Here is a 23,773-nt window from a genome sequence, read left to right as displayed (position 1 = left end):
GCACAGCATTGAAAGAGGAACAATGAGCATAGAAAAAGAAAAAGATCACATCACTGGCATTTGATTGCATAATCTGCAATGGCACATTAGCCTAAATGCAAATCTTTGTTTACTGGCAGCTCATATATCTGTATGGGGTTTGTATTCTATGTATGCACTCTATGTAACTGTATCTTATGTCATAACTCAATGAGCTGTAAATAACGCATTTGCAGGTTTCTGTCCTCCTTGAATTTTCCAACAGACCCAACAGAGGATTAAATGAGCCGTTTCCCAGGATGATGGAGCGGAGTCAGTCGTCACATGACCAGCATGATGCCATCACCTGGTTCTCAGAGTCCCAGCGCCCGTTTGTGATCAGGAACGGCATCATCCCAGAATGGTTTCATGGGATCATTTCCAGGAAGTAAGTTCTCAAAGTATATCACTGTCCGCCATCGGTAGCAGTGAATATCGGTAGCAGTGAATGGCAGACGGGGAGGAATGTGACGAGCCATGTTTTGAAAACCTGTGCATGGCAAAGATATAAGTGTTGCGTTCCAGCATGCAGGGATTATTTTTAGTGAATTGCTCAAGTATATAGGCATGTAAATGTCTAGGAGGTGTCATCTTGTGCCTCTGCTTCATATAAATTAATAATGTCAGGTTATAAAGAGTAAAACTAAAAATGTAAAAGTTTATTTCTGCCCCTCCTGTCTAGAGCAAGTGATCAACACAGCAAATGAAGGACCAAGAGTAATGAGGAAAGAACACATACGCCTAAACAAAGTCTAAACGTCAAAAATGTCCCTTTTTTCAGGAAGTAAAAAAGACTTTTCAGGAAGTTCTTGGCAACCACATAAAGGATAAAGGGTCACTATTATTCTCAACCCTCATAAAAGCATTTGCTCCTTTAAATGATGGTGAACATTAAAAACACGAAACAATGTAACTGGAGTTGGAAGCATTTTGAGTGACAACAGAGATGTACAACGAGCAAAACAAACAAGCAAAACTAGAGCATGCATCTTTGATCTGCAGGTACAAGGACAACACATTGATTATACACATGTATGTATGATGCACATGAGCCACGGATGTATCAGCTCAGTAGCCTCTTGAATGGTATCCTTTACTTTTATAACAATGAAGCATATTTGTACTATTTGTAATGGATGTTTCTCTTTCTCCACACCCAACACCCAGTGTGTACACACTCCCAACTTTGAATAATGGATGAAACTGAATAATTATTAATAGGCATTGCTTACTCCCTCTGTTTACTTTACTGACCAGACTAAAATGCCCTGCTGTATTTATTAGACTGTTCTTTTTAAATGATAAAGCCATTTAAAGTAAGAACCTTTTGTTGTGTACCGGAAGCTAAACAGTTTCATACAGATGTTAAGACGATGAATTCCCAGGGAGACTTTCACAGCATACTGATTCCAGCTCCAGTTCACATGCTAGATCATTTAAAGATTAAAGTGTGTGTGTGAAGGTTTTTTTTGTGTTGTGGCAATTTGCATACATTTTTTGTGTGCAGTGTGGCAGAGGAACTGCTCATGTCCAAGCCTTCTGGCTACTTCCTCATCAGAGTCAGTGAGAGCAGGATTGGCTACTCTCTCTCTTACCGGTGAGCTGTTTTTCACATCTCACGTCGGTGCGACGGTCCAAAGTCCTGCCCTGGTCACTCTTTTTGACACATCCTTTCCTTTCTATCTCTTTGACCCTCAGTGCTGAGGACTGCTGCAGACATTTCATGATCGATGCACTGGAGGACGGCCATTACATCATACTAGGGGAGAACAGCAGTCACCGTAGTCTGCAGGACATGGTGGACTTTCACAGGCGGACTCCCATCATGCCTTTCAGTGTGGTGCTGACTGTCCCTTGTGGACAGGTGAGGAACGAATACAGGTGTCATACATTATAGATGTACAGTACATGCATTTAGAGTTGAAACTGAGTAACCTATCCAAAACAACACTATTTGCTTTTTTAGCCTGCTACCTGTGCCTCAGGTAAACAGAAAATAATCACTACTTGTTCTCTCTCTCTCTCTCTCTCTCTCTCTCTCTCTCTCTCTCTCTCTCTCTCTCTCTCTCTCTCTCTCTCGGTATCTGTTTCTATGTCACTGAAGACATTGAATGACAAGAGTGACTATGCAGAGTTGCTGTTTCCCCAAAGACATCCGAACCCAACCAACCCGCTGCATCCCAGCATAGGTCACCCAACATCACAAGAAGAAATCCCACCTGCCCTTCCTTATCGACCGAATGACTTGAAGAACGCGGCAGTCGGGTATCCGATCAACCTTTACCCTAAGTTGGAAGCCGAAATGCCACGTGTCCTCTTCCCTCTCCCAGCCCTGGTAATGGTGATCTAAGTCGATTTTTTTAGAAGTTGCCTGGTGCTTTAACCTTCTGTGAAAATACATGATGTCCAAATGTTGTCGGAGCAACGTTATTCACAAAACATTTCAAAGGTTTTTGTTGCAACAAGCTTCCTGTTTTTGATGGGGTCTCATAAGGACACATGATTACAAATGAGTTTCTCCCAAACTTTGAACAGTTTGGGTTGTTTTCCATGAGATATTTCTGTTTCTGTTGTTGCTTTTTCCCCCTTTTTTTGAAGTGGGCAGGAAAATGTCTTTTGATAACTTTTGTGCACAAATCAAATTCGAAGCAAACTTCAAAACAAAATGTGATGACAGTTGTACGTTGCAAGGCCACTGTCAATCAAATCTGATCAAAACACACCCACGCAGTCCCGACGAAGCTGCATTTTTTACTTGAAGCTTTTGTTTATTGTGACATCATTACTTAATGTTTTGAAGATATACCTAAGATTTACTCTAAAATGTAATTTGCCCTTTTTATTTTCTAACAAATGTCTGTGCTGTACGTTTCATGTTTATGATCTTCAGCCTGTGACCAGAAATAGATGCACAGCCGAGAACCCTCCATCCAACCAGCCTCCTCAGGTCCCTGCTCGGACCTCTGCTCCTCCACTGAAGCAGAACCAGGCTTGCATCAGAACGGTCTCTGAGAGTCCCCACACACCTGCAGCCACTGAGCAGCCCCTCAGCGGCAACATCCAGTTCGCAAAGAACCAGGAGGCAAAGACGTCAGTCGTCTCCAACCTGAAGAACCTCAAGAAGAAGTTCCAAAAGAAGAGAAGCACGACGCACGAGTACGCAGAGGTTAACATGGAGGCGACTGAAAGGAATGGAACCGCTGGCAATGAGTACCAGTACATCACAGGGCAGCAGACTGCCAATGCCCCACCATTACCCTACACCTGCACTGATGTGAGACTCACTGATGGAGGGTTACCTTATGAATACCTTCCACCTGCACCTTTCGCTCCAGGCTTCTGATACACGACTGCGACTTTAGAAAAATCTTGTTCAGATGGATCAAACGCTAAGTGGGTGCAGGACAAAAGCATCGTACAAATGAAAAAGGAGCTTGTTTCAGTCTTCGAGTCCACGATTATGAAGGATAAGGTAACGAAAAGGATTATAAAGGTTAAACTGTTGTCCTCGTGTGACTGTAATCAGTGCCAATTATGAGTGCTTCCTCTTTTATTTATTTGCTAGTTTATTCAACAGATAAACATTGTTAAGGAGAAGTCATGCAAATGTACTCTACGTAAGCAACAGCTCGCCTCTTCTTTTGAATTCAGGGTAAATGTTTATAGATGCCTCTCTGGTACTGTAATGCATGAAGAGGCAGCAGGAGGAAGTTCGATGCAGAGCATGTAAATCCGAAATGACATGGTTTATGTCAGCTGCTTTGAATACAGGAGACTTAGCATCAGGTGCAGATCTGTTATATGCAACATGACAGGAAGAAACTGCTGGTTAAACTTGTTTCAGAAATAATACAGGTGAGTAAACGTCATTTTAGGCTGCCTTCAAACATCTGGCCGGGGACAGCAGATGAAAACTAGCCTCTCTTGCTAACTCTGGCTCACTTACAGTTTGACTGTTGATTGGTGTGCATTTGTCCCTGCAAAATAAACAAACAAATACATGAATAAGTTTACTTTTGCATGGCCTCTGGACACGGAAAGGGGTAAACACATTTTATTTTTTCATGCAAATGGCTTTGTCAGACCCTTGTTATCATTATTACGAAGCATCCAGACCATTTGCTCTCAATAATATTTCATATTTGTACAACTTGATAATATATCTGTACAAAGCATCTCATTTTGTTACAGCTATTAAATCACCTTTGAACAATATGTTATGTCTGTTTTGCAGTCCCTGTTTCATGGCATTTAATATGATCCGTCTGTCTGCAGTGTAAAACGAGAGGCTTGTGATTTTGAGGATGACAAAGCAGAGACCCACCATTTTCTTCACCCACGCTGGACATGTATACATCATTTCTGTTTCTGCTCTGTCTCTATGCCGTTCCTTCAGTCCCCTCTCCTGTTCTTCCTCCCTTGCTTCCCTTCGCACTGTGGTCATTGCATGTTATGTCTTCATGTAATGCACTCGTCATTCAGTGGATGGGTTGCATGCAGTTTTGGTGTCATGACCCAATTTGACCAGGAACCCATCGACGCAGCAGACCATTTCTATCTCACACTTTTATAGGTAATTTTACTGGAAATGTTCTCACACGACCCAGACGACCCCTTAGGTCCAAGAGTCAGAACTAAACATGGAGAAGCAGCGTTCAGCATTTCTGCATTTTACCACTGTATTTTATTTCTTAAACTGCACTGCAACTTTTATTCTATTTTTAGCTTTTTTTTTGTCAATGATTCAATCAATGTTCCTAATTATCTTTAAATTTCCTTTTCTTTTGCCTTATGTTTTGATGCATTTAATGGTTTCATGTGAAGCACTTTGAATTGTCTTGTTGTTGAAATGTGCTCTACAAATAAACTTGCCTTGCCTAATGTGCCAAAAAGTATTTTAAGGATGTAATGACCTGCTTGTTAATTTCAATAATTTTATCAATTATTGAGTCATTTTCCAGTAAGTTTGGATGTTTTCAACAATAGAAAAGGTTGTCAATACCCTTACACTAAACGACTAGAAACAACTTGTGTCGTAGAGTACCATCTAGTGGCAGTAAACCACATCAGACGTACATTCTTTTACAATGTAAAAGTAACCATTTCAAGTCTGCATTTAAATGTTTACCAAAGTCATCATCTGAATATTTGGTTTGCTTAAATATGCAAAGTAACTGTAGATGTCGAAGATGGAAATGTACCGCAGTCGCTCATCCACTGCTGCTATGTTTACACAAACACAGCACGAAAGCCAGCTAAACCAAAAGCTGTCTGTTTATCTTAGTTTGTTCATCTAAACTTCTCTGCTGACTGAGACAATGCATCCAGGAAGACAGGAGGACAGGAGGACCGATACACAAACTGATATCTGTGTTCTTCTTTATTATGATTATTATTATGTATAAACCTCACTCAAGAATGTTATTTATTCATTGGCATTTTAGATTTGTTTCCAGTGAGATATTAATGACTTTACATTGTGACTTTGCTGGTGTAAAAAATACTGTTGCTGCTCTAAAAACAATATTTAGTTTTGTCTATAACTTATAATTCTTTTCTGGATGTATTTGTTTTTGTTTTTAATCCTATATGTGTTTTTAAAAGCAATATTTAGTCATAAAAAAATAATAGAACATTGATAAGAGTAGCTCCTTGTAGTAATAAAATCCTAACGATACCTCTCCCTATCAGAGGGTCAAAGTCAGACACGCTTAGAAAGGAAGGGGTGAACGGAGGGCTATGTTGTGGCTTGCAATCTGCAACCTCACCACTAGATGCCGCTAAATGTCAATCTGTCCCTTTAACGAGGGGATTTTATAAAATATGTCATCAAGGCAGATAACACTCGCGGTGACACTTTCTAACACTTAAATATTAGCAAAATTAACTTCAAAAAACACAAACTGTATGTATACGTATGCCGTTGCTCTATATGAATATCGTAAATCGATTAATATATTGTCTAATAACTATCAAAAAATCGTAATTCTGTCCCTCTGTTTTTACCGATTTTTACCAATATCTACGCATGCAAATTGCCAACCAAGTACTTCATGGAACTATCTGAAGTCTACGTGAATCAAGTGACATTCAAGTTTTGACACGACTCTCTCTTTATACGGCTCTGTGTGAATGCAGTCACTTTCCTTATCGATCATGTGCAACAATAACAATGCGCATCATCGACTGTATTCTGAGGGCCCTCAAGACTTAACACGTGTGGTGATATTATTTATCTCTCAGAATATTTGGTAAAGCAGATGGATGGAAGTATGCAGAGTCACAATGGAGGTCTCTATTTGCCATTTCCTTTTAAGGAAACCGCAGCCTGTCTCGGGACACAAGAGAGGGGGGAGCAACAATCCCATGGAGAGTTGGATTTGTAACACATGTTTTTACATCGTCAGTGGGGGCCACAGCGCAACTGTTAAATACCGCCCTCCCTGGCTGCCCCGTGCTTCAAAACGCGCTAATCGGATAGGCTGCGTGGGGGGGTTAAAGTGACGTTATCTATGGAGCTGTTGGTTTCCAGCCAGGGATCAGCCTGCCGTTACTCATGGAGTGATCTGGGAAGTTGCCCCACTCTCGAGACTTCGTTTCTGTGAATTTAACAACAATAGTTGTTGCAAGTTTCTACATTCGTTACCTTAGAAAGCGTCGAAGCGACACCATGTCCGCGGGACAGGCGTTTGCTGTTATTGTGGTAAGTTATGGATTAGGGATGTGTCTATTCAACGGGTCTCGATTGTTCTGTCCGACGTTAACGCGAAACGTATCAGTACAAAACTTTGAATTAACCAACTCATGTTAGCTACGGTTAGACTACGGTTAGCTAAATCACATCAACTGTAATGTTACTTTCTTTGTTTAGCTGAAGTGCTACACAGCAACGCTAACACATCTCCTTCTGTTAAACCAGCCGCCCTTAAAGCCGTGGTGCACCTGTCTTCTAACCTTTACGGTAATGAGAGCGAGCTTACAGGAAGAGTTAAAGACTTTATTCTGCTAGGTTTTCTCACTTTTCAAAGAAAGTTGTTGGAAGTACGAAAGTCTTTCTTCAAGAGAGGCTAGGACATGTGAATGTTTACACGCTGCATACATTACAATGTATCAAAATGGGAGTTCACGTCTCTTACACATGGGCGTCACCGTCGGTGTGATTCAGTCTTCCGGTTGACTTCCAAAGGAATATTTGTTTCTTTTGTTGACTGAAATACAAAGTTGCAGAACATAAAGTTGCAGTTGGATTGAATTGTGTTTTTTTGCGATGCCTTCAAATGATGCAGGAATTTGTCACAATTGTAAATGGAGCTTTATGATTGAGCCAAAGAGCTGGTAGATATGACTGGTAGCAGGGATTTCTCCAGGTCAGAGTTGCATCGATGGCATGTGATGGTTGGGGTGCAGAAGAGCGTTAATAAAGCATGCAGGTTAACTTCCTCATTGTGTTTTTTGGTCTAATATAAATCCCCCATGCTTAATACCAATAGGATTTCATTAAACACTGTCTCCTCTGGGTCCACATATAGAAACAAGTAGGGTTATATCGTTTCCGTTTTTTGATCATAGAGTGATACAGGGTCTACCACTCAGGCTGGGAGAGAACTCGGTTGAAGTGCCGGCAAGTCCTCTCTTGACTTGACTCTGTGTTAAAAGAGTTCCAGACATCCTCAGACTTCATCGTATCAGCCACACACCACTCAGTGAATGTCTGGTTATTCATCACCACACACACACAGGCAGTCTTTGTGTTGAGGGGTGTTGTGAAGAGCGCTACTGTCGGGAGTCATCCATCCATCTGGTGGTTGGTGAGCCTGCAGCTGCTTGTCAGTGTCAAGGGCAGGGCTGCACTGATGAAGTCTCTGTTCCAGTGCGGACTTCAATCACTAGAGAGCAGCCTGTGAACCCCGCTGTTCATGCGTTGAAATGTGTCCGTGGTGGATAAATCGGTGCCTCACTGGACGGTAATTTGACTGTCTATGGTCATTTTCCTCCTTTTCTTTTGCATTTGCACAATATATTAAAAAAAAAATCAACACATCATCTGTTGTATAAATCCAATGTCTACTTGTTTTCTGATCAGAGACTTATCAGTAGTTATAAACTACTGAATGCGTTTTGTGTGTCAGGGTTTATGAATTGGCCGGGTAATGTCCTATGAAAAGACATATATGATTAAACGTTTTTTTCTGTCAAACAGCAACGAATTCAGATCCAGAAGTTGCGACATGGAGATAACCTGATCCTGGGCTTCAGCATCGGAGGAGGGATAGACCAGGACCCTGGGCAGAACCCCTTCTCTGATGACAAGACTGACAAAGTAAGTCTGTGTGTGTGTGTCAATCAGCTGCTTATGTACTGCAATTGGGTGAGTGGGTGATAGCTACAACATTAATATTTCTTTATTTACCGAGACATTTCCAGATATCTGAGGATTATTCAAAATCAAACAGTAAAAGGTTAAACTGATGGGTGTCTCATTAAGTCAAATATATTAATATTTTAAGTATTACAAACATAATCCTGTAATTCTCAAATAATTGCATACATTCAGTACAGAAAATGATGATGCCAGTTGTACTTTGGTAATTCACACCAGGCAGAGACGGAGGTTAAAGTGGCTCCGCGATATGACTTTTCAGATCTCTCCAGATTTTAGGGTCATATTTGGAACACAAAGCTTGAATCCTAATGTAGTATAACCCCCTACCTGACGGTTCGTCTTCTCCTGATCACATCCCTGACCTGCGTGAAGCAGCTCTCTGCTGAGCTATAAATGAGGTACATGCCTGAACACATTACTTGCAGCCTCAGGTGGGAAACAAAACTCAGACTCACCTCGCTGATGTCAGAGAAAGGAATACTGCAGGTTTACACAAAGTCGTGTCTTACCTGCTCACTGAGAGATGGAAACAGATGGCAGGCTCAGATGCCTTGTTACAGAGAAATAATACGTGAAGGCTTTGGCTTCTACCTTTTTGTCCTTTCAGGCCTTCCTTTAGATATTCTTGACATGTTTAGGATCATTATTGGAACACTCACACAGAGCTTTTCATGTGCTATTATCTAAAAATGAAGTAAAAATAAGACGATGTGTTACCTTCACATGCTGCGTTTCGTTGTGACTCGCCTGTTTTTGAGGCACGTCGACCCAACAAGATGGAAAAATCTCAATCAGCAAGTCCACCGCAGGTCATATGACAAGGATGAACCAATCAGCTCCGCAGTACTTTCTGTCCAAAGACATCACAACGTCCTGTTGAAAGGTCGGCATAACAAAATACTTTTTCCACAGACAAATCGAGCAGGAACGCTACTGTGAGGGATTTACACTGCTGGGAATCCGTTTATCTTTGTTTTGACTTTGTTTTGTTTAGGTTTTAGACTCAACATATGAATGGCCCCAAACCCCACCCCAGTTTGTGCTACCAATATAATGAATTAATAGTAACACTTTTAACAGTGAAATAAGAAAAATCCCAGGATTAAGATCGATATTATATATCCTATTTGTTTTAGTTGAATGTTATTATTTTGAGGTTCTCTTTTCGTAATTATTTTTTCGGGTTTTAGATCCATTTATTCATATGTGATCCTATAATGTAGTGAATCTGTTTTGTTTTCCAAAGGGCATCTATGTGACCAGGATAAGTCAGAGAGGACCAGCAGAGGAGGCGGGCTTGAGGATGGGAGACAAGATAATGCAGGTGCGCAGTGAGACCGAGCTTTGGTGTAGATCCACTAGATGGCACCATGTGTACACTAGAGAGTTGGATGTGAGCATCAGGAGCAGTGCTCACCTTGTCCCACTGTTGGTCATCTTAAATTAGAGAAAATGGCTCCAGCTCTTCTGACACAAAGTCCTTTTCTTCCTCCCAGGTGAACGGCTGGGATATGACCATGGTCACCCACGATCAGGCTCGTAAAAGACTAACAAAGAAGAATGAGGACGTGGTGCGGCTATTGGTAACCAGGAAGTCGTTGGAGGAAGCTGTCAAACATTCGATGGGCAGTTACCCCAGACAGTAATGACACTACTTACAACCACAGACTGATGCTGAGGACCCAACACACTCGTATACTGAGACTCCCACACATTCAGATGATGGTGTCACCGCGGCCTTTATCACTACGTCAATGCAAAAATATGATGCAGACCACATTAGATCATTTAATATCGAGGTCCGGTGGTTGAATCTGCACAGTACAGTCATTGGACAATGAGAGGGTGTTCCTTCCATACACACTCGCACTCGCCTGAGAGTTATCTGCTTTCATTAGTGATCAGGGTTTCATCTCATTTGACTGAAAAAAACAGTGTTTTGCTGTCATTCAGATTACAGCCGCGAATGCCAAAGTAAATGCCAGGGCACTGTAAAGTGGTCCAAAATATGTAAAGTAATATTTTTTTTTTTTTAACTAATGGTACAGTATTCTGTACACATTCTATACAACAAACCATATACCTGTATGCACAATGATTTCATTCATACTGATACTAATTATTCTTTTACAGATGTGTCTTTCTGTTCCGTTTGTCTTTTTATGTCTAACATGTTTGGGGAAAGTAAGATCTCTCTGTGTGTGCGTCTGCTAAAGTAACACCGTTCAAAATGCTTCTTCCAAGTTACACTACTTATGTCTCACACAAACAACATTCCACACGCTGGACCTACTTCTGGATTATTTGTCTCTGATCATTTGCAATGTATTCACTTTGAAGTGTTTCATCTTTATCAGGTTCAGCAAGGGGCAGTTGCTCATTTGCTGTTTTGATACACGGAAACCCACGAGTTTCACACTGGATTGTCCAAGTCCAAGTCGACACTGTAAACATGAACCAAGCAGGAGTGAATGCACCGCAGCCTTACATGAATATTTAATAAGTTTAATGAACACATTTGTTTTTTTCTATTTTCTGCAACACAATGATTTACTGCCTCTGATACATACTGCATTAATAGCAGATGAGTGATTAATACGAATAAACATTGACAATATGTTGGTTTTGAAATTTTACAGTACTGAGAACAATAGAAAATTACAACACTAATCTTATAACCGTGTGTGTGTGTGTGTGTGTGTGTGTGTGTGATGCTGGGAACCACTGCTTTACAGAATTTCAATGATGCATTTAGAGACGAGTGTACAACATGAGAGACAAATCCCTTGTAGTATTTCCTGTATGAATTATATCAGACATATAAATGTGAACTACCAGCAGAGCGCAAACGTTTTGCATTTGATTGTATCCTGTTTATTATATGACTTTTTCTCAGATATTAAAAGACTGAAAACAAAATATGCTTCTCGTCCTTTTTATTGATGAAGCACCAATAACATACGATCGCACAACAGTCTATTTTGTACCCCTCCTCTTCACGCTGCAAAGACCTTTTTTTATCCTACAGGCCCGTCAAATAGCTTCATGTCGCCCGTTATGAAGTAATCAGCTGACATTTCAAAGTGAAGAATCTATTCCCTGACCTTTCTGTGTTTACCGAGGCATTTTGATCCAGAGAGCGATCTCTACTTTCATCTCTTGAATATGTGAGCCTGGAACCAATCACTCGCCTTTGAACTGAGGACACTGGGGAAAAAAAGCTATTGGCAAAATGCGACTCACGATGAAAATAGCTGATTTTGATTTTAATGCGCTGCACCAGTGCATTTTGATTTGGGCTTTTAGCTTGAACTCCTTCATTTCCTCTCCTAAGTAACTGCAGTTGAACTGAAAGAATAATCAAATTAGAAACGGATCCAGTTTCTCAACGTATTTCATCATATTCATTTGATAAAGGCAACTGCAGCTTTTAATTGTACTGATGCAGTTAGTTATTTGCTTTGTGATGGCAGGTGGTATACAATGTAAAGTAGCATATAGGGCTGGGCAATATATTGATATTTGAATTAATATCGTGATATCGATTAGATATCGTGTTAGATTTTGGATGACGTAATGTCTTCCTGGTTTTAAAAGCTGCATTTCACAACTTACCATCATTTGCCTTTTTGTCCCCGTTGCTGATTATTGTCAAAAATCGGAATGTGTAAATACTTTGATAAAGCACCAGCATCATCGCAATATCGATATGAAAGTATTTTGTCAAAAATATTGTGCTGTTTGATTTTCACCATATCGCCCAAACCTAGTAGCATAATATTGTCTCTTTTCTGACGCCCAAACATGACTGAGGTGAATTTGCTGCGTAATGTATTTTAAAGTCTTAAAATAACACCTGGTCTGCGTCACATCATGGAAGAGGGTCGATTTAGGGCAACGCTGTGCTAATATCCCCCTTTGAGAAATAATTGATGAGCTAACCGTGTGTGTGTGTGTCTGTGTGTGTGTGTTGTTTTTTGTGCTAGGGACAGAGGGAAGCACGCTCCATTCCACTTGCCTGGGCATCATACTATTATATGACACAATAAAGTGGATGCACAAACATCTTGGGCCAGTACTCACCAATACCACAACATGTACACATTGCATGTTGCTAGGTAACTAATGGGCAGCTGTAAGTGGGAGCAATGACCGGGACGAACTGCGTGCTATAATTGCACCAGGATTTACAAATACTCTTACTTAGATTATTAGTTATCAAACCAGTTATAAACTCACAACTGCAAAACTCACATCAAGCTGAACAAAACAGTTGATATTTTGCACCAGAAGAATGCAAAAAAAGATAACTCGGAGATGAATGTTCCTTCCTGTAGGCGGGTGAATAATTACACTATCTAACCGCGGATCATACGTGATCCTTGCCTCCCACGATATGGCAGCATAATTGTGTTGCCATGGCGATGCAATCTGCTGCTGTCGCTTTGGTCCGACACCAGATTGCAACCAGAGGGAAGTCCACCGCCTCACATTCGTCCGCGTGTCGGGTGCAATAAAGGGTTTGCTGAATGTTTGCGGTGAACGTACCGGCATGCAGAGGTTGTCGGTGGGCTTTGATTCTGCTCATGAAGAGCAGAGAGGTGAGATACTGCTGCAGAGTATATTGTTCACACCTGCAGAACTTTTCATTTCCAATGATATCAAATATGCATATGTCATGCAGCTGTAAAAGAAGAACCTGTCATATTGCGATTGAAGGTTTCACAAAGTCATACGGCTGCAATGACTCAACCATCTCAACACACGGTCCATTGAGTAGCTGTTCTGTAGCTTTCGATTGTATCGGACAACTTGACTTCAGCTTTCATGGCATTGCAGATTTTTTTAAATTTCGTTTCTTTCTGAGCTCTCGAAGGACTTCTTGTCTGTTGTGGTTTACTATCTCATCACAAGTTGAGCAGCTGTTCTGAAGCTTTCCATCTTATTACATGATCTTCCTTCGGCAACTGGAATTTAATAAGTTGTCTTTTAAGCCATTGTGGACAAGAAGTCCTTAAAGTGCTCAGAAAAATTGAAACTTAAACATCTGCAGTTCCACAACAACTGCGCAACATCATCGGCTGAGGAAGATCTTGTAATTAAGGGGTGACTGTGGCTAAGTGGATAGCAGGGCCGTCTTTCAATCAGAGGGTTGTTGTTCAAACCCCGGCTCCGGTTCTGCTAGTCGCATGTCGATGTGTCCTTGAGCGAGACACTTAACCCCAAAATAGCTCCCGTAGCTGTGCCTACAGTGTAGAAATGTGATATCTGAATTGTAAGTCGCTTTGGATAAAAGTTTCTGCTAAATGACTGGAATGTAATTTGAATGGAAAGCTCAGGAGCAGCTTCTAAATGGACCTTGTGGATGTGGTTCAATCTCAACTGCTATGAAGCTTTAGAACAAGAAGATGCATACTGTCGTTATTCTTTTATGCAAGTACCTTCATTCAGTAACCCCCCCCCCCCCCCCCCCCAAATGTCACATTCTTATTATGTCCTTAACTTAACGACATCTGCAGAACTTCCTTTTCAAAATATTCCCAAAACCCCACGAGGACATCACATTTGCGTTTGTACATTTACCCCACAGGGGTTTGTTCTGCTTTTTTGTCTGTTTGTACAAAAGCCTCCTATTTACCTGTAACCTGCACTTCCTCTCCTCCTCAAGATAGACAGTTTGAATATGTGTGTTAATAAACAAAACCACAAATATGGTGGAGCTTTTTTTTTCAGTTTGTGCTAGGCTTCATTGCAATGCAACATTTGTGAACGTGAACACGATGAGTGGGTGTTGGAGTGGAAGGCTGGCTGCCAAAGGGTTACAAACGCATGAATTCCCCAGAGTGGTTCAGAGCAGTGAGTGAGCGAGCAATGAGTACTACTGTGTGTTTATGCTACAGGCTCCCTCAGGACCCAAAGCCAGCGTTTAATAAGCAGAAAGGCTGATACTATCAATGTGTAGTTAATACACGTTATTATAAAGTGGCTGTTTCTTTTCTCACATTTATCTCATTATAAAATCCATTAAGAAAGCAGTTTATTAACATTATTTCACACAGGCAGCAGGTGGTTCATCTGTATCTTTTTTTTTCTCTCCTCAAGCATCCTTAACCTCTCCTCCTCCCACACAGACTTCCCAGGCGCTCTTCTCCGCCGGAGGCTTCATGGACGAGCACAAGCCGCTTGATAGTAAAAACGGGAGATACTGTACTGGAATTGATGAGAGAAGATTCAGTGTGTGGGCAACACTGGTTCATTATCGGCTGCGTTGCGGAGAGAGAGAAAGGCATCCACATGCTGGTGTGAGGAGCGTCTTGGACAGGCAGAGGTGTGTAAGATTTTATTTGGATAACTGGTCATTTTTGTACAGCTAATAAATGATCACTGTCTAGATAAGTGTGACACGGTTTGAGTGAAAGTTGTGTCGGAGGTTGTAAAGTTTGAATTCCTGTTTTTGCAGCGTCTTCGGGGAGGACATTCAGGTGAAGACGGAAGGATCTGTCTCCTCATGACGGCTTGACACAACTTAAGGCAGAAAACAGGGTATCTGACTTTATCTCTTCTTTCTATTGCGGAAAGTTTCGTGTAGTTAATGCATTTTCATAAGAGGATCACAAGAAATAACAAAACAACAACTAATCATGCATTTGTAAGAAAAGCTGTTTCAGTGTGTTAATGACTGCATCTATATATCTATCTATATATCTATCTATATATCTATATATCATGATATTGTGGTTATTTTGATGCATACTGGGTTGTGACAGAACAAACAGCTCAACTGACTGTAAATTAACGGGATGCACCATCTATTAAGCATTGCACTTCCATACATTTGGGGAACTTGATTTGAGGATTTAAAAATGAATGTTCAAAAACAAATGCAGTCGTGTCGGAGAGCTTGACCTTTGCCCCTGTTCACACCTCGCCCTCTTAACTCCAACTGTGAGGCGTTCAATGGTGAAATTTGAATGTAATTTACATACTCAGGTCTGATTGGACAGTTTCTAAACCGTCACTCCTCTAATAAGGTAATTTCCTGAGTGATGTGTTTGCATCGTTTTTTGGTTGTCGCTTCTCTTATTAAAGTCCCGGTAGCGTGTTAAAGTTATATCATAGAGAAGTTGGCCGCGACAATTAGCTTTTCGTCCGTTACTTTAAAGCACTCGTTAGTGAAAAAGCTTGATTATCTAAATGTCAACGTGGCGTTCTGCTCTGAGATGTTTGTATTTGGGAACTTGTGTCAAGCAGTCTGTGTGTTGCTAGCCAAAATTAGCATTCCAATTAATATCACAATTGTTAATGTGAGTTTCGGCTGCACCTAGCTAACTAAGCTTGCCAACTTAGCATTTTTTAATGCTACCCGCACTTTCCCCCTACCGAGACTCGCTCTTCCCTAGCTCCACCCTCTCTTCCAAATTTGGTCCCTTCTGGTTCCAAAAAAACAAGATGGCGACGGCTAGAGCCACCCACTTTGTGCTTCACTTTGGCTCTTCAGAAACCAATGGGTGACGTCACAGAGACTATGTCCATATTTTATACATTCTACGGTCAAATCCCCGATTTATTTTCTTCTGTGTGTGTAAGTGTGTTTGTTTTTGTTTGTTTACGTTTTGCTTCTTGCTTTTTGCACGACCATAAATGTCCCTAGTGTAGGTCAAGCTCCAAAAAAACTGAATCCTAAAAACTCTGTTCAGAAGACATTATCCTGAGTACATTATCCTGATTTACATTTAAAGTGGTGTCGCTTCAAATCCAAAGATTTGGTCTGAACTTTGCTGAAGGTGCAGAGTCGGATCAGGGGATGGAAACCAGATGGCTGGATTTGACTTGTCGTGTACTGAAAAAGGTTGGCAGTTCAGTGTGCATGTGCGCTCGTGTCTGTGTGTCCCTGTGTGAGAAGGTCAGGCCATATGAGAGGCCTTTTCATGTCTGTCTGCTGATGAGAGCAGAGCAGTGAGACGCCCTGTCATTGTGCCTCTCAGCTCTGGACGCTCTCACACGCCGTCCTGACTCTCTGTCTACCGTTGACAGTGTTACCTGACTTTGATCAGACTGTTTGACACCATGAGTGGTGAGTAACCAGCGAGCAGTTCACTGTACTTTGCAAAGCTTAGAAGCTTCTTCTACTTCTATAGTTTGTGTATTTATTTGGAGGGTACTGGATAATAACGGGACAGAAAAAATGCATCTTTTCTTTTGATTTTTGAGATTGTAGTACATTTATGACAGCATATAAAGTGTACCTGCTCTCATATTGAAGGAACCACTCTAGTTTTATGGAATCAGTGAGAACAAGCTTTTTGCATAAAATAAATAAAATGATAAGTTATGTCTGAGATATTTCTGCGCGATCATTATTGTGATACAGCAGCGCAGATAAAGAAAATGAGGATTGACTGTAAAACAATATTTTAATGTGTATATATTACAGGTTATTATAAGGTCTCTGTGTCCTAGTATGTTTTAACATGACAGTCTGAAGTGGCTTTCTGTTGAGGCGTGAAATGTGCTCTGTCTCCCAACAATCCTGATGCCATATGAGTTCAACTTTAATGAAATGTTTGCTGGTGTTTAGTACTGTAGTGGTTGTAGATTTAGTGAGATATGTTGTTGTAATCTGTATAACCATCACAGGTTTACTGATTCTTTCCATTACTATTAAAGACCATCATTTCCTTGCTGCTAGCTTCATGTTTAAATGTTTATCACTGATCTGTCCTCATTTATTGCTGGATGTTTGGGTCGTCAGACAGAAGCAGAGCGCTGCCTGCAGCCTGGCCAGGACGGAGCAGTTTGAGCCAGAGTTGGTGGCTTTAGACTGGAAGTTAGGTTGCTGCTCTGGCAACACAGCTGCTCAAATGAAACTCAGTGACAAATATAATAAAACTGTATAATACAGGGACTAGACTGCAGTTGATTACTCAGGCTGTGAATGATATAAGACTAGGTCTTTCAAAATAAGGACTTCTGGCAGTGTTTCTGTTCATTTGGCAAACAAATTAAACATTTCAAAATGACACGCAGGGCACAGTTGTTGGTCAGTGCCTTAACACTGGAATATTCAATACTATATTTATGTATTTACAAGTCTTGTGTACTGATTTCAAGTCTGCGTTTAGTCGCAGGTATGATTAAAATGACAAACTCATCTCATCATATTGTTCAATGAAAATGATCAGAAACAGGGATTGTTGGAGTAGAGGCAAAAGAAGGCTGTTGTTAAGCAGCTGTTGTTTTTCACAGTTAATTCCTTCGCGAAGGCTTCATTGTCCCTTCATCGTCTTCTTTACTGGGCTCACACTAGACATGCACAGAGCATGACATTACATTTCGTTGTCGTAAGTGGTGTTAGACCATTTCTATGCTAATGTGGAGCTCTAGAAACGGTTAATGGAGAAGTTTATGATTTAATTAATGCACCTTTTCATCCACCCTCATCCATTCAACACTCAGAAATGATGAAATATAATCACCAGCACTCTGTTGAGTCCTTCAGTCTTGTTTTAAATCACTATGGCTGCGTTTTACATTTGATCAGATGTTTCCTCCACACACACGCGCACACACACACACACACACACACACACACACACACACACACACACACACACACACACATACACACACACACACACACACGGATGCTTTCAGCCTTTTGGATATCAATATCAATATGTGTAAAGTCTTCATATCCATCCATATTCTACCCTGCCAAAAACCGCACATGAGAAAAACTCAATATGTGACAGATTATTTCTCCCTACGTTGTCTGCTCCCTGTCCAGTTTCCCACGAGACCTGCCTCCTGGACCAGGTGCTGGAGCTGATTATGAGCGAGAAGCCCGCCACCAGTGCCAATCTTTTCCTAAACGAGGACGCGGAGAGACCCCCAATTCCAGAGAGAAAAGACTTGAGGAGACGCCTACGCAGGGCCATGGAGAAGAGAGCCAGCAGCTTGAAGGAGAGGATGAGCTCCGTCAGTCGGGAAAGCGTCAAAGGTTTCCTCAAGAGGAACCTGTTTGTTTTACTCACCATTGCCGCCGTGGCTCTGGGTGAGTAAAGAGGGACAACAAGTGGAGGTTGAATTAATTTCTCTGCAGTCACTTGACTTAGTTTGACTTTTTGTACATTTGTGCTTGTGTGTGTCTACGTGTACGTCTATTCAGGTGTAATCCTGGGCTTTGCTCTACGCCCCCACAATCTGTCCCTGAGAGAGATCAAGTACTTTGCCTTTCCAGGGGAGCTTCTAATGAGAATGCTACAGATGCTGGTGCTGCCTCTCATCGTCTCCAGTCTGGTCACAGGTTGGCTTTTAATGAGCACAAACATATTGGTGACAAACTCTTGCAGCAAACTGAATTCAAATGGATTAACTCTGTCTCAGGTATTTCCTCCTTGGACAGCAAGGCGTCAGGTAAGATGGGTATGCGTGCAGTGGTCTACTACATGGTGACAACCCTGATTGCGGTTTTCATCGGCATTGTTATCGTGATAATCATCCAACCGGGGAAAGGCAGCAGGGACAGTCCTGTAGCCAACAGCGGGAACATAGAGCCAGTTCAAGCTGCTGATGCTTTCCTGGATCTCATCAGGTAACAGCTTAGAGACTTTACTTAACTTATGAAGGTGCACACCTGGTGTTGTTACAGTAGCAGTTGTTTTGAGCCACAATTGTACATCTTTCACATTTAAAGTAACAGTTGGAAATACCAAGAGTCAGATGAGAAGATCAATGCCACTCTCACACTTAATATGATGCTATTTTCAGAAGCCAGTTAGCTTAGCTTAGCAGCAGCCGAGGGATGGTCTGGCACATAACACATAACCCTTTGTTTTTGTATACCGGTAGATTGAAAGACACAAGATATAACGTTACATGATGAGTAGTGAGCTCTACAGATGCTGGAAGGTATAGTTTTACCTTTGGACAGAGACAAGCTAGCTGTTTCCCCCTGTTTCCAGTCATTTAGTAAGCTAAATGGCTGCTGGCTGTAGCTTCATATCTAATGAACAAGTGTGAGATTGGTATCAATCTTCTCATCTGACTTTCGGCACGAAAATGAATAACTATCCATTCAAAGGCTTTATATAGCTATGAGGACATCAAAAGAATAGTTGGAACAGTGAGAATTTACCCAAGATTATCCCATGGTTATTTACTAACATGTAGTATTACAAAATATACAACCTGCTGCGGCGCATGTGGTGTTTTATAGAAACATGAGCACAGGAAAAATGATTTATCTTTTTTTTTTTTTATCTCAGGAACATGTTTCCTCCCAATCTGGTAGAGGCTTGTTTCAAGCAGGTAAGGCTGTCTTTTCACATCAGTCATATTATATAATATAATATAGTAATATTATTCCATTTAACACATTTTATTTTCATTTTTAAAATCGGTAAACACATGCATTTCATTTATATTACAACACAACTCCCAGCATCCATCTCAACCACAGACAATCTCACAAGCATTGTCTGTGGGATCACATTTTCTTCCTCATATTCCACAAACTTAAAACAGCCAAACATAATGAAGGTGCTGTTTATGTTTAATTGCCATGCTCTCTCTTGCAGTATAAAACTGTGTACAAGAAGACTGTGCACACAAGGAACGTGACAGTGACCCTGAACCTCACTGACTCTCTCAACGTGACAGAGTCTGACCTGAGTGTGAACCTCAGCAGGGTGCTGCACACCATACAGGTGGGTGACAGTGGAAGACGTCTCCTCTGGGGGAAATAAGACACAGAAGTGAGAAAATATTGTCTGGTGATCCAATGAGGGATTGCCTTCTCTTTTTTTCTACACCTTACAATTTGTGTCAATCACCATTGCAGGAATTCATATAATGTTTCTTTCCGTACACGTATTTTCTATTGCAGGTGACAGTGGAGGAGACTGTCCCTGTGTCCGGGTCCTCTAATGGAGTGAACGCTCTGGGTTTGGTGGTTTTCTCCATGTGCTTCGGTCTGGTCATTGGCAACATGAAGCAGCAGGGCCAGGCTCTCAGGGACTTCTTTGACTGCCTCAATGAAGCCATCATGAGGCTGGTGTCCATCATCATCTGGTCAGTAAAGACACACAAGTTTTTTATGCAGTTCAACTTCCGTGTTTTTAAGGATACATTGTGATTCTCTGATTATAAAATGTGCTATATTGATTAAAGTTTGACATGACGAGACCGGATTACCTTCTTAAAAGCCTGCTGACTTGCTGGTGGGTCAATCATTTTCAAACACAATTAACTTTTATTTTATTCCACAGCTTCCAAACATACCTAATACAATTAGTTCAGTATAATATTGCAATTTGATGGACAGGTTCAGGCATAAAACACTTGCATAGAATTAGTATTGTATGTGTATTTCTGAAGATGGTGAGTAACAATTACAATCCTGAATGCTAATCTGTAAAACTGTAAGTTGTAGATTCACAGAAATGAACGAAGCAGTTGTATTGCTCTTATTCTGAAGGCCTAAATTGGTTGCAGAAATACACTTTAGTGGCTTAACATCTCTCTCTCTCTCTCTCTCTCTCTCTCTCTCTCTCTCTCTCTCTCTATCTCTATCTTCCTCTTAAAACAATCATCTCACCTCTCAGGTATGCTCCAGTCGGCATCCTGTTTCTGATTGCGGGCAAGGTTGTAGAGATGAAGAATCTGGCAGAGGTGGGCGGTCAGCTGGGGATGTACACCGTGTCGGTCATTGTGGGTCTCCTAATCCACGGCCTCTTTGTCCTGCCACTGCTCTACTTCCTGGTGACCAGGAAGAATCCCTACACCTTCATCGGTGGTCTTCTGCAGGCGCTCATCACTGCTCTGGGAACCTCATCTAGGTGAATGTCATCCTCTGTCCTGCTCAGATACTGGTGTCCATGACCTAAAAGGGATAGTTTGGGTATTTTGAAGTGGGGTTGTATGAGGTAGGTATCCATTATCATGTATTACCTACATTAGATGGCGGTCAATATGCCCTCAGTTTGGGGAATTGGTTTGGAGAAGCAGACATGAGTACCAGCCCAGGAGAAAAGCAATGTAATGCTGTGAACAGGGGCAGCAGCAAAATGTATTTTAGCCACCTAAAATAATGCCCACTAAAAAAAATAAAGCATATCTTATAACCTATAATGTAACAGGACCTAAATATCAGTAACATTGCCATGAATAGATACAAATTCATAGGGAATACTGTGTATTATACTGTAATGTCTCTCTCCCTGCATATTCAGCTCTGCTACCCTGCCCATCACCTTCCGCTGTCTGGAGGAGAACAACCGTGTGGATAAACGAGTGACACGTTTCATCCTCCCTGTGGGTGCCACCATCAACATGGATGGCACCGCCCTCTACGAAGCTGTGGCAGCCATCTTTATTGCCCAAGTCAATGACATGGACCTAAACTTTGGTCAGATTCTGACCATCAGGTAACTCTACTTTTGTTTTGGTTTACAACATGGACAAAATACTGTGGATGTTGGAGGCATGGAGCCCGAAATATCATCCTTTTTATTCCAACATCGTATTGCCTCAGATGAGAGAAATACAAAATCTATTGTTTCATGGTGACTCACATGTGCAGCTGTACAGAATCAGGTAGAGTCTACTGGACGCAGTACATTCCAATATGTATCGAACTCGCAAAGGTATCGGTAGAAAATAATAATTTGTTCATATTTTGGCCAGCTCTACTACTTGCGTACTACGGTCAAACTGTCATCAGTCGAGTTGCATTGTGGGTTATTTAGGCACCATGTTTTGACCAAGCAGCAACCACCCCTGTGCTGATAAATGAAGCCAACGCCGAAGTGCCACAAACTGCAGTTCATTAAATGGCCACTAGCGGCTGGCCCCAAAAGCAAGACAACACTCATAGACCCCATGTTAAAATACAGCACTTGGTAAATATCCTGTCAAAAAAGTTTTGGTCTCTATAGCTAATATCAATGTTCATGACAACTGTATGGGGGTTGCATTTGTATAAACCCCACCTGTAATTGAGGGTGTGGCCTCTTTAACTGTCATGTTGGTGCTGTCTCAGGTCGTTGGCTGCTAGCTGTCTCCTCTGCTGCGTCACCTCAGCTCCACCGACTATCCACCTCTTGGCCCATTTTTAGAGATAGGCTGTGTCGCTGATGGCAATAGCTGGAGCCGCCCACAACGGCTGCTCAGATACCGTGACTTCAGAGAGACTACGTCCATATTTTATACAGTCTACAGTGGTCGTATCATACTAAAATTACCTTTATAGTATCATCCTCTTAGACAACACGTGCACAACTTTCTACAGTTTATAGAAAACAGAATTGTGTGACAGGCTCGTAGAAAATGTACATAATTCTATAACTCCTGGTGCTTTTCTCCCTCTACTACTCCCACCATCCACCACCAGCACATGTGCTGTTTGTTTGTTTCCCTTTTATTAAATGTCTTCGCTCTCCTCTCCTCTCCATCCCTCCCACCGCCCACTCAGTATCACAGCAACGGCTGCCAGCATCGGAGCAGCAGGCATCCCTCAGGCTGGCCTGGTTACCATGGTGATCGTATTGACATCGGTGGGACTGCCCACGGAGGACATAACACTGATCATCGCTGTGGATTGGTTCTTGTGAGTTCCCACTAAATGTCAGCGTGATGGGGATTGGTCTGTGTGTACAGTTCCGTGGGTCTGCCAGCCTAAATGTCATTGTGGAGCTTCAGAGGTCCCGCCACTACAAAGGTTATTGATGCATAATGCAGAGTGACAGATTAAACTGTGTTTAGAGGCACATGCAAACATTTTTAGCTGTGAGTGCTTTTACAGGAGATAAACACAAGTGTTTTCTTTGTCTGTGCCTCTGCTGTATATTACTTTCTCCTGTCTCTTATCTGATTCTCTCTCTCTCCCCAGGGACCGCTTGCGGACCACCACCAATGTGCTGGGTGACTCCCTCGGGGCGGGAATCGTGGAGCACCTTTCCCGTGGAGAGCTGCAGAGTCAGAATGCCGAGGTGCGCAACTCTGTCATCGAGGAGAATGAGAAGCCCTACCAGCTTATCTGTCAGGAGAATGATTCACTCAACCACCGCAACAGTGAGACCACAATGTGAAGACAAGAGCTACACCCTTTAGGGCTTCATGTACCAAAAGCATTTAGTTGTCTTGCAATGATAGTTAATGGTCAACTCAGCCAGTGCTTGGGGTTCGATGATCATTTTTGCAGTTACAGACGCAAACGTACATCTTTCCTTCAAAAACAAAAACAAAATCCCGGCGAAACAAGGAAATACAAAGTCCGGCCCAGAGGTTGCTTCATGATAGGAAAAAAAGTGCACGTGTCAGGAACAGTTACATATCCAATACAATGTTTTGCCAGTTATTTAACAGCATTTT

The 23,773-nt window shown here is 41.6% G+C and overlaps 3 protein-coding genes across 3 annotated transcripts; all 3 read left to right on the top strand.

The window, feature by feature from the left end:
* The first annotated feature begins 223 nt into the window (after nt 1-223).
* On the top strand, nt 224-4,761 carry hsh2d (hematopoietic SH2 domain containing). Its single transcript, XM_079267854.1, has 5 exons — nt 224-406; nt 1,526-1,615; nt 1,717-1,882; nt 2,123-2,353; nt 2,909-4,761. Exons 1-5 carry the CDS (start codon nt 279-281, stop codon nt 3,359-3,361), a joined length of 1,068 nt encoding a protein of 355 aa, XP_079123980.1. The 5' UTR covers nt 224-278; the 3' UTR covers nt 3,362-4,761.
* Nucleotides 4,762-6,561: 1,800 nt separating this feature from the next.
* On the top strand, nt 6,562-11,309 carry tax1bp3 (Tax1 (human T-cell leukemia virus type I) binding protein 3). The gene is made up of 4 exons (XM_079267556.1): nt 6,562-6,721; nt 8,219-8,338; nt 9,648-9,725; nt 9,898-11,309. The coding sequence occupies exons 1-4, from the start codon at nt 6,689-6,691 to the stop codon at nt 10,045-10,047; spliced, it is 381 nt and encodes a 126-aa protein (XP_079123682.1). The 5' UTR covers nt 6,562-6,688; the 3' UTR covers nt 10,048-11,309.
* Nucleotides 11,310-18,190: 6,881 nt separating this feature from the next.
* On the top strand, nt 18,191-23,490 carry slc1a6 (solute carrier family 1 member 6; the record flags this gene model as incomplete). The annotated part of the gene is made up of 10 exons (XM_079267178.1): nt 18,191-18,455; nt 18,570-18,707; nt 18,788-18,995; nt 19,669-19,711; nt 19,981-20,109; nt 20,289-20,473; nt 21,007-21,240; nt 21,634-21,828; nt 22,875-23,009; nt 23,292-23,490. Exons 1-10 carry the CDS (start codon nt 18,233-18,235, stop codon nt 23,488-23,490), a joined length of 1,689 nt encoding a protein of 562 aa, XP_079123304.1. The 5' UTR covers nt 18,191-18,232.
* Nucleotides 23,491-23,773: the final 283 nt, after the last annotated feature.

This window comes from Melanostigma gelatinosum (genome assembly GCF_949748355.1).
Source record: "Melanostigma gelatinosum genome assembly, chromosome: 4".
In the NCBI taxonomy this organism is placed as follows: domain Eukaryota; kingdom Metazoa; phylum Chordata; class Actinopteri; order Perciformes; family Zoarcidae; genus Melanostigma; species Melanostigma gelatinosum.
The sequence above is the reverse complement of the archived record's forward strand: the minus strand, read 5'-3'. Positions and strand labels throughout refer to the sequence as shown.

Coding starts and splice junctions, on each gene's coding strand:
- hsh2d (XM_079267854.1), top strand. CDS start 279: ATGATGGAGCGGAGTCAGTCGTCACATGACCAGCATGATGCCATCACC. Junction 1,616..1,716: donor GGCTACTCTCTCTCTTACCG/GTGAGCTGTTTT, acceptor TTTGACCCTCAG/TGCTGAGGACTGCTGCAGAC. Junction 2,354..2,908: donor TCTTCCCTCTCCCAGCCCTG/GTAATGGTGATC, acceptor TATGATCTTCAG/CCTGTGACCAGAAATAGATG.
- tax1bp3 (XM_079267556.1), top strand. CDS start 6,689: ATGTCCGCGGGACAGGCGTTTGCTGTTATTGTG. Junction 6,722..8,218: donor AGGCGTTTGCTGTTATTGTG/GTAAGTTATGGA, acceptor TCTGTCAAACAG/CAACGAATTCAGATCCAGAA. Junction 9,726..9,897: donor TGGGAGACAAGATAATGCAG/GTGCGCAGTGAG, acceptor TCTTCCTCCCAG/GTGAACGGCTGGGATATGAC.